The sequence below is a fragment of the Lissotriton vulgaris genome, chromosome 6 (genome assembly GCF_964263255.1).
Source record: "Lissotriton vulgaris chromosome 6, aLisVul1.2, whole genome shotgun sequence".
Lineage (NCBI taxonomy): Eukaryota > Metazoa > Chordata > Amphibia > Caudata > Salamandridae > Lissotriton > Lissotriton vulgaris.
This window is the reverse complement of record NC_141694.1, coordinates 221,637,065-221,653,260: the sequence shown is the minus strand read 5'-3', so window position 1 is coordinate 221,653,260 and position 16,196 is coordinate 221,637,065. Positions and strand designations below refer to the sequence as shown.

At 46.4% G+C, this 16,196-nt stretch overlaps 1 protein-coding gene across 3 annotated transcripts in view; it reads left to right on the top strand.

Moving 5' to 3' along the window:
* ATAD2B (ATPase family AAA domain containing 2B) overlaps positions 1–16,196 on the top strand; it is a 945,800-nt gene that overhangs the window by 369,738 nt on the left and 559,866 nt on the right. For all 3 annotated transcript variants that reach the window (XM_086926259.1, XM_086926261.1, XM_086926260.1), the window contains exon 15: positions 8,156–8,246. In XM_086926259.1, coding sequence (XP_086782385.1) covers positions 8,156–8,246 — 91 coding nt within the window. The remainder of the gene's footprint in view (positions 1–8,155; positions 8,247–16,196) is intronic.

Here is a 16,196-nt window from a genome sequence, read left to right as displayed (position 1 = left end):
AATAAAAGTTATTGTAATTTATAATGGCAATAGCTTAAACCTTTGTAAATAACATTTGTGAAGATTATGTTCAGTGTATTTTATTGTGACGAAAATCCAAGAACATATGTCAAATATTAACATATTTTTCTTATATTTGTAATAAAGCTTGAAACATTGAGATAACATATTTGAACCAGTTGTTGTTGAATGGTTGCACAGATTGATGCTGTGGTGGAGCTCAGTGATGTTGTGGTGCCACAGAGTGATTCTGTGGTGGTGCTGAGTGATGCTGTATGCTATGCTATGTTTTGTTTTGGTATCCTATGTTTTGTTATGCTATGCTATGCTGTTTTGTTATGCTATGCTATGTTTTGCTATGCTGTGCTATGTTTTGCTATGCTATGCTATGTTTTGCTATGCTGTGCTATGTTTTGCTATGCTATGCTATGTTTTGCTATGCTATGTTTTGCTATGTTATGCTATGCTATGTTTTGCTCTGCTATGCTTTGTTATGCTATGTTTTGTTGTGTTTTATTATGCTATGCTTGTTTTGCTATGCTATGATTTGTTATGCTATGTTTTGCTGTGTTTGGTATGCTATGCTGTGTTTTGCTATGCTATTATATGTTTTGTTATGTTTTGTTAAGCCATGCTATGTTTTGTTGTGTTTTGTTATGCTATGCTATGTCTTGTTGTGTTTTGCTAGGCTATGCCTTGTTATGAGATGTTTTGTTATGCTATGCTTTGTTTTGGTATGCTTTGTTTTGGTATGCTTTGTTTTGGTATGCTTTGTTTTGGTATGCTTTCTTTTGTTATGCTAGGCTTTGTTATTCTATGTTTTGTTATGCTATGTTTTGTTATGCTACGCTAAGCTTTGTTTTGTTATGCTATGCTGTGTTGTGTTTTGTTATGCTATGCTGTGTTGTGTTTTGTTATGCTATGCTTTGTTGTGTTTTGCTATGCTATGCTATGTTTTGTTATTTATGCTATGGTTTGTTGTGTTTTGCTATGTTGTGTTTTGCTATGTTGTGTTTTGCTATGTTGTGTTTTGCTATGTTGTGTTTTGCTATGTTGTGTTTTGCTATGTTTTGTTTTGCTGTTTTGTTTTGCTATGTTTTGTTTTGCTATGTTTTGTTTTGCTATGTTTTGTTTTGCTATGTTTTGTTTTGCTATGTTTTGTTTTGCTATGTTTTGTTTTGCTATGTTTTGTTTTGCTATGTTTTGTTATATGTTTTGTTATATGTTTTGTTTTGCTATGTTTTGTTATATGTTTTGTTATATGTTTTGTTATATGTTTTGTTATGCTATGCTTTGTTATGCTATGCTTTGTTATGCTATGCTTTGTTATGCTATGCTTTGTTATGCTATGCTTTGTTATGCTATGCTTTGTTATGCTATGCTTTGTTATGCTATGCTTTGTTATGCTATGCTTTGTTATGCTATGCTTTGTTATGCTATGCTTTGTTGTGTTTTGCTATGTTTTGTTTTGCAATGCTATGCTTAGTTATACTATTCTATGTTTTGTTTTGCTTCGTTTTGTTATGCTATGTTTTGTTATGCTATGGTATGTTTTGTTGTGTTTTGTTATGCTATGCTTTGTTATGCTATGCTATGTTTTCCTATCCTATGCTTTGTTTTGTTATGCTATGCTATGTTTTATTATGCTATGCTGGTGAGGGTGGGTGGGTGAGTGAGGGTGAGTGAGGGTGAGTGAGGGTGGGTGAGTGAGGTTGGGGGAGTGAGGGTGGGGGGGTGATGGTGGGTGGGTGAGTGAGGGTGAGTGAGTGAGGGTGAGTGTGTGAGGGTGAGAGGGTGAGAGGGTGAGAGGGTTGTGAGGTTGTGTATCCTATGCTTTTTTGTTATGCCATGCTATGTTTTGTTATGCTATGCTGATGAGGGTGAGTGAGTAAGGGTCAGTGAGGGCGAGGGTGTGATGGGGTGTGATGGTGTGTGAGGGTGAGAGGGTTGGGAGGGTGAGAGGGTTGGGAGGGTGAGAGGGTTGGGAGGGTGAGAGGGTGAGGGGGTGTGAGGGCGAGGGTGTGAGGGTGAGTGAGGGTGTTTGAGGGTGTGTGAGGGTAAGGGTGTGTGTGGGTGAGGGGGTATGAGGGTGAGGGGGGTGAGGGTGTGAGGGTAAGGGTGTGTGTGGGTGAGGGGGTATGAGGGTGAGGGGGGTGAGGGTGTGAGGGTAAGGGTGTGTGAGGATGTGAGAGGGGGTGTGAGGGTGAGTGAGGGTGTGAGGATGTGAGGGTGTGTGATGGTGAGGGGGTGTTAAGGTGGGTGAGGGTGTGTGAGGGTGAGTGAGGGTGTGAGGATGTGTGAGTGAGGGTGTGTGAGTGAGGGTGTGTGAGTGAGGGTGTGTGAGTGAGGGTGTGTGAGGGTGTGTGGGTGAGGGTGTGTGGGTGAGGGTGTGTGGGTGAGGGTGTGTGGGTGAGGGTGTGTGGGTGAGGGTGTGTGGGTGAGTGAGGATGTGTGAGGGGGTGTGATGGTGTGTGAGGGGGTGTGATGGTGTGTGAGGGGGTGTAATGGTGAGTGAGGGTGTGAGGGATGAGGGTTGTGAGGGTGTGTGAGGATGAGCGGTTGAGGGTGTGAGGGTGAGGGGGTGTCAAGGTGGGTGAGGTGCTGTGAGGGTGGGTGAGGGTGTGAGTGAGGGTGGGTGAGGGTGTGAGTGAGGGTGGGTGAGGGTGTGAGAGGCTGGGTGAGGGTGTGAGAGGCTGGGTGAGGGGGTGAGTGAGGGTGGGTGAGGGGGTTAGTGAGGGTGGGTGAAGGTGTGTGAGGGGTGAAGGTGAGTGAGGAGTTTAAGACTAGACAATTGCTCGATCTCACTAAATGGAATATGATTCCATTCCGCAAACAAAAATCCCGCATACCATCACTCCGCATTTTTTAGTCCGCAAAAACCATTACTCCTCAAGCCATAATTCCGCAAATTTTTACAACGCCTATGACTTTACTACGCATGCAATTACAACGCAAATGCATGTGTGGTGAAGTCATATACTTTGTAAAAGTACATTATTTAAAAAATAAATATATATATATATATATATATATATATATATATATATATATACACACATATATATTTTTAATTAAAATGAAATATTTTTTCTTTAAAATTACATTATATTTAGATCTATAGTAATATTACACACACACACATATATATATATATATGTATATGTATATAAATATAGATATATTTAATTTTTATTAATTATTACCCTATACACCCTAAAACGAATCCCACCCTAGTCCCTTTAAATACCCCATCACCCTTAAACACTAACCCATCCTGACCCTAAAAATACCCGAACTGAGGCATTTGAAAAAGGCTCCATTCCGAAACCGGTCATGCCGTTTGCTTTTCTAAATAAAGGTCTTCATGAGCCCCGCTGAGTCCCTCGCTTCACTTTGAAAGAAGGAAGATTTGTGGCATATTTGGCGTGCATCCTGTAGCGCGCATTGGGGGACCCTTCCTACAAGTGGCTGTGTTGTTTGCAGGAAAAACGTCAGGAAACTGACACAAACTTTCACCGAGGTATCGGATCTGCACAGCCTGCCTCCTTGCGTGTGATCTTCAAATACTGCTGCCATCTGATGTTCCGAGACTTCTCGGGGGGTGAACGTGCACTGTCCATGTACCCCTGGCATTGAGGACGCAAGCACAAGGAGACTGGGAAGTTGGGGACTTAAGGACATTTGTTGCCCAGGAATTTTGCAAAGATATTTCCCACTGCAGCTCACAGAATGCCAGCAAGGTGCATGATGGGATCGGCAGTCCGTGGCAGAGGCTGTGGAGGCATCAGCACGTAATGAGCTGCATCTGGGCCCTCCTTCACTGGGTAGGAGGAGTCCTATAAACACAAGATGGGAAGAACTAGCGAACTGAGGCATTTGAAAAAGGCTCCATGCCGAAACCGGTCATGCCGTTTGCTTTTCTAAATAAAGGGCTTCATGAGCCCCGCTGAGTCCCTCGCTTCACTTTGAAAGAAGGAAGATTTGTGATATATATATATATATATATATATATATATATATATATATATATATATATATATATATATATTTAATTAAAATGAAACATTATTTCTTTGAAATTACATTATATTTAGATCTATATTAATACTACACACGTATATATATATATGTATATGTATATAAATATAGATATATTTAATTTTTATTAATTATTACCCTATACACCATAAAAACGAATCCCACCCTAGTCCCTTTAAATACCCCATCACCCCATCACTAACCCATCCTGACCCTAAAAATACCCCTGTACCCCAAAACCTAAACCTACCCCTGAACCCTAAAAATACCCCTGTACCCCAAAACCCAAAACAACCCCATAACCCTAAAAATACCCCTGTACCCCAAAACCCAAAACAACCCCATAACCCTAAAAATACCCCTGTACCCCAAAACCCAAAACAACCCCTGAACCCTAAAAATACCCCTGTACCCCAAAACCCAAAACAACCCCTGAACCCTAAAAATACCCCTGTACCCCATAAACCAAACCCAGCCCTGAACACTAAAAATACCCCTGTACCCCAAAACCACCCCTGAACCCTAAAAATACCCCTGTACCCCAAAACACAAACCTACCCCTGAACCCTAAAAATACCCCTGTACCCCAAAACCCAAAACAACCCCTGAACCCTAAAAATACCCCTGTACCCCATAACCCAAACCCAGCCCTGAACCCTAAAATACCCCTGTACCCCAAAACCCAAAACCCCTGAACCCTAAAAATACCCCTGTACCCCTTAACCCAAACTCAGCCCTGAACCCTAAAAATACCCCTGTACCTCAAAACCCAAAACAACCCCTGAACCCTAAAAATACCCCTGTACCCCATAACCCAAACCCAGCCCTGAACCCTAAAAATACCCCTGTACCCCAAAACCCAAAACAACCCCTGAACCCTAAAAATACCCCTGTACCCCAAAACGCAAACCTACCCCTGAACCCTAAAAATACCCCTGTACCCCTTAACCCTTAAATACCCCTGCACCCCATAACCCAAACCCACCCTTAAAATACCCCTGAATCCAAAAAACATATACTCCAAAACCCCAAACAAAAACCATATACTTACCTTACAACTTACCTTAAAACATATACTTTTACCAATCATGCTTTTACAACGATTTTCGTTGTAAAAGCATGCGTGATAAAAGCATATAATATATAAAGGCATGCGTTGTAAAAAAAATGCGGAGTAAAGGTACCTGCGTTATCATGGAATGAGGAGTAAAGGAATGCGGAGTAAAAAATGCGGAGTGACGGTATTTTACCCACTAAATGCAACTTCTCCACTAGAAATGGGGGTGTGGAGGTAACCCAGACTGACAGTTTGCGCACTTTGATAGGAGGATAGAATGAATGTGTATTGAAAGCTGCCAATACCCAGTGTAAATAGCAACTGAATTATACTTTAGTGAGAGCCCTTGGGATGATGAGATCTATTCTTACAGCGCCACGAAAGGCAATAGCGGGGCAGCAAGACTCTGTTTTAACAATTGTGTGCACTGTCTGTTATATTACAAAAATGATAAATGAACGTGCCCGGAAAGCATAGGTTAAAAAAAAAAAATATCCAGTTACCTTTTCAGGTGACTGTAACAGATTCCTCCCCGCCTGTTTGTGGCCTTTTTGGAGCAATACATACTTGTATTTGCGAAAGGAGATGGAGCCCTTTTTATTACTCATGTCTTGACTTCTGCTTACATTTTGGATACCTTTCTATGATGTTATTTCAGTTGGAGAAGCAGTGCTGTGCCCTGTTGAGACTGTTTTGCTCTGCCAGTGAGCGCTAGACAGATGCTAACAGCTCAAGGTGTAAAAATCAACTACTGGTGAAGATCTGCAGCTACACTATTTTAATAAATGTATGTGGTTGGGAAGTAGCGTGTTAGATAGCGATGCTCGTTCTCTAGCTATTGGGGTCAAGCTGGCTCTCCCACGGGAGGGGGTGGATGGAAACCATGGCAGGGTAGGTGTGAGAACTTAAAACAACGATGGGAGAGTGGATTAGAATTGTAAACAATGGGAGGGTGAGGAGAACTGATAATGACAGGAGTGTGAAGATTGAAATCAGCCTGCTATAAACTCATCTCAAGCATTTGGTGAAAGGGAGGGACCATGTGCAAATAACTGGTGAGCACGTGCAGTGGTCCAATATATTCGGATCAAATTTGCACTATATAAAGCTGCAAAATAAATGTTCTAAAAGCACTGCCAATGTTTTTCTAACGAGTTGGGAGGACAGTAAGAAACGATGGAAGGCTATTTGGGAAAAGGACGGGCAGCAGAAGGGGGAGGGAAACAGCAAGTTGGGGGAAAGGCAAGGAATAGCGGGAGGAAGGGGATTGTGTGCGGGAGAAACACAAATACGAGAGAGAAGTGTGATTACGTATGTGGTATTCAAACAATTGACCTGCTTGAATATGCCAGGCAACAACCACAAGTTAATAGCCTCCCATTTCCCCTCCTCCAAGGTTGTGCTACAGTTAAGCTAGGGCGAGGGGAGCCAGGCAAATACGTTTTAATTAAATAAATCATGTGCCCCGCGTCCCAAAGGGCGCATTTAAAAAACATCAGGAAAATTAAAGATGGTGAAGTGATTTGCTGTCCTCCCCTCCGACAAGGATAAACTAGGGCGAGGGGAGGAACATTGGTTGAATAAACGCACAAGCTCCTGCCATGGATGTTTCTTCTCAATGAGAAGCAAAGGAATAGATCAAATAAGGGAGGGAGTGGGGAGGCATGCTAGCAATACAGCAGCAGATGCAGTGGTACCGGGCTCACTGAAACGGCTCTAACCCGTTTGTAATGCCCGCTCTATTTAAATCTGCGTAACTACGGCTGTATTTTCTTTTTTTTAAACCACAAACGGAGTGGGCGGGGCTTGGTTGCACCAGGTTTTGCAGCAGCCATACTGGCCACAGGTAGAAGATGGGTTGATAAGGGATTAAGTAACATTGAAAAGCGAGGAAACTGGAAGACGAATGCTGTGAGGAGGACCGCGAATAAGCAATCAAAAAGATAGGGAAGAATACAAAATACACAGCTCCAGTCAGGCGTGCACGGAGCAAAAGAGGAAAACAAACCGTTTTGTCAGAGAGCCCAAACTGCTGATCGGCCCCCTGTGTGGCGGGGGGAGTAGGGACAAGCTGCGGCAGTGAATAAGTGACGGCGGGGGGGGGGGGCGGCAGCGGAAGCCTTTAGCTGGGGAAGTAGAAGGGTGGCATGGCCGTGCAGCAGGGGGCGGAGCGGGAAGAGCTGCTGGCGTGGGAGGGTGATTGATGGGGGGGGGGGAGCAGATCTCTTTGAAGCTGCTGCCTGCTTGTGGGGACTGGGAGGAAGGGTGACGATATGGGAGGAGAGATGCTGGCCTGAGGCAGAGCGCACCATATGGAGAGGGAGGGGGTGGGCCGAGTGCAGGAGAAATGCTGCTGGCTGGGGGAAGCCTGTGGGGAAATGCAAGCTCGTGCACGAAGGAGCTTGTGGTCACGTGATTTCACGTGAACTGTTGAGAATCCTACTCATAAAAAAGTGGATGGATAGGAAAAGGTCTCTCTACGAGACCTAAAAAGGGTAATCTTTGTGTGCAGCCTTGTATGTAATATGCCACACCTTGCTCTCAGCATTTTTCCACTTAACAATAATTTGTCAACTTGTTGGATCAAGCTGTACTGTCCCCTTAAAATACTGCTTAACTGTTGAACACTATGTAATGGTTGGAACCAGTATGATCAATGTTTGTGTAGTGCTTTGGAAAAGTTAATAAACCGATTTAAAGAAAAAAAATACAATTGGCAACTGATAAAAAGTAAAGGAGGATGAATGGACAAGAATGACCTCTCTAGGTAACATTCTATCCTATAACAGGCCATTGGCCATACAACTGGTGGTAGAATTTTTTATGACTTTGCAGTGATTGGAAAGATGTGTTTGCATGCTATACTGCATAAAAGGTGACATGCCCTTGCCTTGTTATTACCGTGTTAACAGTGTATGTTTTACCTATTAGCCCTATGCATTGCTTGGGACCAAATGCCAAAGGTGATGGAAAAACCATGTTGAATACCATGTGTCTTAGTAAAATGTGCATTAAAACTATTTCTAACATTGTTAAAGATAATTGTTTTTTTTTCATCAGGCAAGAAAGCACATTTTACAAATCCATACCAGGGACTGGAATCCAAAATTGTCTGATGCATTCTTAGAAGAAGTAGCTGAGAAATGTGTTGGTGAGTTGAACTTTTACAGTGCTTTACATACTTATGTTACTGGCACGAGGAATAATTTCTTAATCGTAGATGTCGTTCCCACTTTTTGCATTGGTTAGTAACTCCTTTCTCTAATCATAGTCCGCGAGAACTGCACAAAACAATATTAAGGGGTGAGGGCTGCAAACACTGCTTTCTGCCAATCGCTTGAGCATTACTTACTGCTACTACCCAGTTTTTGTAAGCTTCTGATAATCAGAAACTGACTTTTCATTTTTGATTTTGTGTGTTGCTGCCACACCCACCCATAAATTGTAATTATGGTTGAACAATTAAAAAAAAAAGGGTTTCCCTCTCTCGTTTGTCTGTATGGTTTATGTACATAGTATATTGTTTAAACCAGGGGTCTCCAACCTCTTCTGTAGTAAGAGCTACTTAGGTTCAATGAAAATCATTCCAAGCTACTAATAGAATTTTAATGCTGACCATCAGACAAGTTTACATTTTGTCTCAAATACACACTTTTACATTTTTGTATACAAAATATTAATTCTATCAAGCAAAAGCTTCTAATTTAGTAGGCTGCGTGGACTGAACACAGGAGAGCTAATTAGGGGTAGTTACAGAGCTACTAGTAGCTCACGAGCTACTCTTTGGCAAGGCCTGGTTTAAACAGAGCAGTTATCTGTGGCTGTCTCGAACTCAGTTGGCATCACCTATCTAAGAATATTTGCACCTGATGAGTCGTTGGTCATTTCTTAGGTGTGTGGAGCCAGTTCCTGTCCATGAACAAGGGATCAGACCTACATGCTTGAAAGTATGTGACAAAACACTTTCTATACCAATATAATGATTTTAGCTGTAGTTCCTGGAACATTCAGCACCTTTTAGTGAAAAATCTTTAGACAAAAGCATCTTGTTGCTACCTTCTTGAAGATAGACAATGGGTTTCAGAAGCAGTACCAAGTGATTAGGCTCTGAATTTATAGAACTGCAGTCTGATAAGCGTTGTTTGGCACAATTCTATACAAGGATATGGTTTTCAGGTCTTAGTAGAGTTTCAGCCAAGCCTCTTCAACACCTACTGTCTGGGCACGATCAGACTTGAGACGAGGAATTACAAAAAAAGATAAAAAAGGCAGCAGGCTTGTCCACTACTGCACCCAGTATCTTAAATGATTTCCCTGAATCAATCTGGACTGCCCAAACATGCTACAATTTAGGAAATAGATGAAGACATGTCTTTTTAAAGAACAGTATGTCACAACAAATTAAAGTCCACTTAGACTCCCAAAACAAAGCTTCTCCGACGATCATTCATTCACAACATCTTTGCCTAGGTGCCTGTACAGTGCTCTCCTGCCTGTTGTGTAGGTTCACACTATATGAATACCACATACATACATACAGGTTGAACGTATTTTTCTCAGTGTGTAGTTCCACACAATTGGCAGGGATGTGTCCAGTGGTTGGTAAAGCAAAGATGACCTCTCCTAAGGGTGCCACTCCTTCTTTGGGTCCTGTGGACCTGGAGGCTTAAGAATAATCTTCCTAGGTTAGGCTGCTTGGGAGAAAACCCAATGTTAGGCGTAGCAGTCATCTCAGAGCACACATCTGAAAGAGACACGTTAGTGATAGATTCCTTACCTTCGAACATCCCCAGGCGTCCGACTGGATCCGGAAAGTTTTGCTAGCAGTACCTCTGCGCATCAGTACGTGACGTTGTGCGGCTCCGCATCCATCGCTGGCGTCGTAAGCGCCAAGATGGCGTCACAGAGACTACTTAGGTGCCACCCATGAGCGCTGACGTCAGTTCTTTCTTTTTCCGTGCCAGTAAGCGCAGATCCAGTTTGAGCACGTACCTTAGTCACTTTTTTACTATCTTTTTGGGACTTTTTGTCTCTTGTTGGTCTTCTCTGGTGCAAGTAGGCATGCCTGGTTTTAAGGTCGCGGGGCCTGCCGTCGCAATATGTCTGTGGCGGACCCCCACGACGTCTGTCTCTACTGCCTGGAGCACGACCACGACTTCCAGTCCTGTCTGGACTGTCGGGCCATGGCCCGAAAGCCTTGTGGGAGCGCCGCCGGAAGTTGCTTGAAGTTCGGCACTCGTCCCAGCACCGTTTGAAGTCCAGGGCCCGTTCTTGGGGATGCTCGCGGGGCCACCATCACCGGTCCTCGAGCTCCAAGTCTTCACTCTCGGATTCGGGTAAGAGACGACACAAAAAAAGTAGAAGCGTTGTCGCTCTCCGACGTCCCCCCGTTAGTCCTTGGATGCGGACGAGGAGGACAGGGGTTCCGGTCCTGCAGCTACTTCGGAGCCTGGGAGTCCAGCGGCCTACCCGCCTTACCCGGGTGTGTCGGCGACTCCTGCACAGTTGCAAGAGTTTCTTGCTGCCATGGACCCCTGTTTAGGCCCCGGGATCGCGCCGGTGCGCCTTTGGGCCCGCGGTCCCGTGTTAGGATCCTGCTGGTCCGTCGACTCCTCCGACGGATCCAGCTCTGACGCCGCCAGCGGCTCTGTCCCCGGCGCTGCAGGATCTATCGCTGCTGGCTCCGGCCACGTCGCCAAGAGGTCCCACGCTGCCGGCTCCGGCCCCAGCGCCACCCTCGTCTCCTCCTGAGGCACGGCAGTGGATGTCGTTGGTTTCGCCTATGCCCCGGTTCCTGGACAGTTTTGTCTCCACCTGGGATCCGAATTTCTGACACGGTGCCAGTTCGGCCCCAGCTGCCGCCGTTCTCGGTGCCGTTCTAAGGCGCCGCCTGTTCCTTCCCCGATCCCTACTCTACCGCCGCCTACTGTGCCACATACGCTGGAGGAAGAGGACGACTGGGAGGGGTCCGAGGAGCCTCTGGCTCGTCAGTGTGACTCTGAGCAGGACTGAGCTGAAGACTTGGAGGAGTCCTGACGTCTCCTCTGATCCGGGGTTTGCCTCTTCCCCCGCCCACGCAGTGTGGGATACCGTTGCTCAGGTGTTACCTCAGTGCCCGGAGGTCGTCCAGGCTGTGCTGTCGCAGTCTGTAGCTGAGGGTAGGGACGCGGCTAAGTTCGCCATTCGTTGTGGCTTAGTCACCGCGGACTCCCTCGGTAGGGAAATTTCCACCACTGTGGCGCTTCATCGCCATGCCTGGTTGAGATCTACCGGGCTCTCCCTGGACATCCAGAGCTCGCTCATGGACATACCCTTTGATGGCACACGCCTGTTTGGTGAGAAGGCCGATAGTGCGCTTGAGCGTTTTAAGGACTCTCGTGCTACAGCCAAGTCCTTGGGCCTTTCCGCCACGCGCCCGACCACGTCTACTTTTGATTGGTTTTGTGGCAGCATGGGCGTGGTGGCTCCGGGGGGCCGGCGTGAGGGTCAGTCCACCTCCGCCCCACGATGTCCACCTCGAAGACTTCCTAGTCTGTGCTTTGGGTCGCACCCCACACCAGTGGCTGGCAGAATTCGGCATCACCTTCCCCATTGCCATTCTGTCTCTTCCGACAAGTGGGTCCTGCAACTCGTCCGGAGGGGTTACTCCCTCCCTTTGAGTCTACCCCACCAGCCATCCCACCTCCGTTCCACCGCATGTCGAGGTATCACTTCATACTCCTTCAACAGGAAGTTATGGCCCTCTTGGCCAAGGGGGCCATCAAACGCGTTCCTGGGCCAGAAGTAGGACGTGGTTGTTATTCTCACTACTTTCTGGTGCTCAAAAAAGACAAGGGGGACTTGCGCCTCATCTTGGACCTCAGGAATGTCAATAGCTTCCTTCGGAAGAAGTTCAAGATGTTTACTCTGGCTCAGGTCTTGGCTCCCCTCGACCCTGGAGACTGGATGGTAGCGTTGGATTTGCAGGACTCATATTTTCACATCCCCGTCCTGGCGGCCCACTGGTGTTACCTGCGGTTCACGATAGGCCAGGAGCATTTTCAATTTGCCGTGCTCTCCTTCAGCCTTACCAGCGCACCTCAGGTGTTCATGAAAGTGATGGCGGTGGTTGCAGCTCACCTGACCGGTCAGGGTTGTCAGTCTTCCCCTACCTCAATGACTGGTTGTTGAAGGAGGACTCGCCCCAAGCATTTGTCGCCCACCTTTAGACTACGGCCGACCTCCTGCATTTGCTGGGGTTTTCCATCAATGTGCTGAAGTCTCACCTGAGTCCCTCTCTGAAGCTCCCCTTCATTGAAGCGGTTCTGGATTCGACGTAGTTTTGGGTCTATCCTCCTGAGCAGCGAGTCCGGGATATTCAGGCTATGATTCCGATCTTTCAACCTCTATCCCGGGTTTCAGTCAGGATGACCCTCCGGCTCCTGGGCCTGATGGCTTCCTGCATCCTGCTAGTGCAGTATGCCAGATGGCATATGCGGGCTCTGCAGTGGGACCTGAAGTTCCAGTGGGCGCAGCATCAGGGCAACCTGTCCAGTCATGTCAGGATATCTGAGGGCACTGCACAGCAATTGCAATGGTGGCTCACGCATTGCGATTGGTCAATGGCAGATCCCTCTCCCTTCCCCAACTGGAGCACACAGTGGTGACAGATGCGTCCCTCCTGGGATGGGGAGGCCACTTGGCAGAGGCGGAGATCAGAGGCCTCTGGTCTCCTACAGAGTCCTGGCTCCATATCAACCTTTTGGGGCTTCGGGTGATCCAACTTGCACTGAAGACATTCCTGAAGTGTAGTGCAGGTGTTCACGGACAACACCACCATGTGGGATTGCAATAAACAGGGCGAGGTGGGGTCCTGGACCCTATGTCAGGAGGCTCTACGCCTCTGGACATGGCTGGAACATAAAGGCATCACCTTGATGGTTCAACACCTGGCAGGTTCTCTGAACGCCAGGGCGGACAAACTCAGCCACGGGTGCTTGTTGGATCACAAATGGCGTCTGAACTCTGACGTTGTGCAAGGTCTCTTTCAGCAGTGGGGAGAGCCTTGGTTAGATCTATTCACCACCGAAAGGAACGCGAGTTGTCATCAGTTATGCGCATTGGAATTTCCATGGTGGCACTAGCTAGGCCACGCTTTTTGTCACAAGTGGAGTTGCAGTCTATTGTATGCCTTTCCGCCTATACCACTTCAGCCCAGAGTGCTGAAGAAGATTTGGTGCGAGTGGGCCCAAGTCATCCTTGTGGCTCCGGATTGGACACGAAGATACTGGTATTATGAGCTACTCTACATGGCTATCGATTCCTCCAATGCGACTGCCTCTTCGGGAGGATCTGTTGTCGCAGCCGCTGGGGACGGTCCTCTACCCGAACCTGTCCAGCGGCGTCAGTTGGCGGCTTTCGATATTCCTCCGAAGTCTGTGATGTCATTTTGGCTGCCAGGCGTTCCTCTACTTAAACGGTTTACGCCTGCAGGTGGAACAAATTTGTGGCATGGTGCACAGCAAAGGCAGTCGATCCCCTTTCTGCCCCTCTTTCTTAAGTTCTTCTGTTCCTCCTTTCTCTGGCCCTGCAGGGCTGTGCTCTGGGCACTATCAAGGGCTATTTCTCGGCCATTTCTGCCTTTTTACGGCTTCCAGATCAGCATTCTCTTTTCAAGTATCCGGTTAGTCGTTTCTGGAAGGGCATTATACACACGTTCCTTCCGGTCCTCTTTATAATGCCTCAGTGGGACCTGAATCTTGTGTTGACTTATTTGATGTGCGCTCCCTTTGAGCCGCTTCGCAACTGTCCTTTACGTCTTCTCACCTTAAAGACTGCTGTCCTGGTTGCGATCATCTCTGGCAGAAGAGGGAGTGAGCTCCAGGCTCTTTACTCTAAGCCTCCTTTCCTTTCTGCTCATCCGGACAAGGTGGTTTTAAGGACCCGTCCATCTTTCTTGCCAAAGGTTGTCACGCCCTTCCACATCGGGCAGACCATCCCTTTGCCCACCTTCTTTCTGCCTCAGCATCCTTCAAAAGAGGAAGAGAGGTCCCACTGTCTGGACCCAAAACATGCGCTCTCGTTCTAGTTGAAGTGCAATCAACAGTTCCGGGTGGATGATCAGGTCTTTATTGGCTACTTGGGCGCCAAAAAAAGTCGGCCGTGCACAAACGGACCATCTCTCAGTGGATTGTTGTCTGCATCAAAGCCTGTTACTCATTGGCTAAGAAGGAGCCTCCTGTGGGGCTGCGTGCCCATTCTACCCGGGCAACAGCAGCCACTGCTTCTCTGGGACGCAGAGTCCCCTTGCAGGACATCTGTCTGGCAGCTACATGGTCCTCGCTGCATACTTTTACCAAGCATTATTGCCTTGACAGCCATGTCTGGAGAGACGGCTTCTTTGTCCGTTCTGTTCTCCGTGACTTTCTGGTGTGATATTGTTCGCAGACCCTCCACTCGGGTTGGTATTGCTGGGGTATCTATTCTAAGGTAAGGAATCTATCACTAATGGGTCTCTTTCAGGTGCACAAGTTACTACTTGTGTAACAATATATCTGTAAGAGACATTAGTTAGTGATAGATTCCTTTCCGCCCCTTCCATCCTCCCCGTTCTGCGAACTGATTTCTAGAGTTAAGGACATCCCTTTCAGGGCCCTAGTTTCATGACATCAGTGGTCAGTTTCTTGAATGGCTCTGCGTTCCTGGCGCAGAAAGTCTGTGATGTCATCTCGGCGCTTACGATGCCAGCGATGGACACGGAGCTGCACAACGTCTCTTACAGATCTATCGTTACACAAGTAGTAACTTGTGCTTTGATGTCATGCCTTGTGGGAAGTCTGGAATTATGCTTCTTGGGCACTTTGAAGAGAGCTCTGGCTTCAAGCTAATTCAGTATCTATAGTGCAGCAGGAGTTAGAGCACCCTTTTAAATGCTTAGTCTTCTTCCAAATTGATGACTATTCCTGATATACCACATCATCCATATGAAGAGACCGTTGAAAAGAATCAGCTCTCAAGCCCTATTCCTGAGAGCCCCTGCTTAAGGAGGATAGCTGAGATATTGTGTACTTGCGACCTTCTGAGACTCCAATACAGCATTTAGTCGTGCTGGGTAGCTGAACTAAAGTGGAAGTTACAGCCACTTCATTCTTTCAAGCCTTTGAACTTTAGAATAAACAGGAATGTAGTGACCTCTGCTACAAAGCTTGCTGGAGGAGCCTTGGTTGTCTAGTGCTTTACAGTCCCCTGTTGAGTCTTCCTCACAGAGACGAGTGCCTGAGGGATGAAATACACCCACCAGGGATGATGGAGCTGAGCCATACATCGAATATGCACATGCCCAGGAATATAATTAGACCTTCTTTTGTGCTACTTAAAATTAAATTCCATACCCTCTCTGTCTTGTGGACATTTCTTAAGTCTTTTGGAAGGCAAGTTGTCTGTTGGAGTAAACTCACTTGAACAGCAATTTCATTACCTCTGATCTACAGAGTTATATAATTCAAAACCCGGTGCTTTGCCCGGCCACATTATAGCCTTATAGCCCGCCGTAGAGGGCTATACCAGCTATTAAAGGCCCTCTCCAGCGTTAAAGGCCCCGAGCCGAAGGCGAGGGCCTTTAACAAGGGAGAGGGACTTTAATAGCGGTATAGCCCATCTGCGAAGGGCTATAAGGCTATTAGAACATTCTGTCACTAGAGGACAGAATGTTATAACAAAAAAACAAAGCCTTTTGGAAGAGTAAGGGGATTGGAATCCCCCCAGGTTCCCTGAAGCCTTTGTTCACAGCCAGAGCTGTGAACAAAGAAACATTGGAATGTTGGAGCTCCAGGCTTATACCAGTCATTATAAGCCCAGAGCACTCCATTGTTTTCAATGGAGCTCCCAACATTCCAATGTTCTAATATTTCATACAAATGGACCTAAGTCTTAATCCTGCTAAAAATGCCTTAACTTTTATATCATTGAAAGCATTCTAATTTAGTGTGGTTCGAAGACGGGTAGTCCATAGTTAGATGGTTTATGGTTTGCTTTTTGTAAAGTCACTTGTTTTAAGTGCTTAACTATAACTTATCTCAGGCTCACATTGTGAAAAGGGGAGTCATTTTGGTTAACCTTTGAT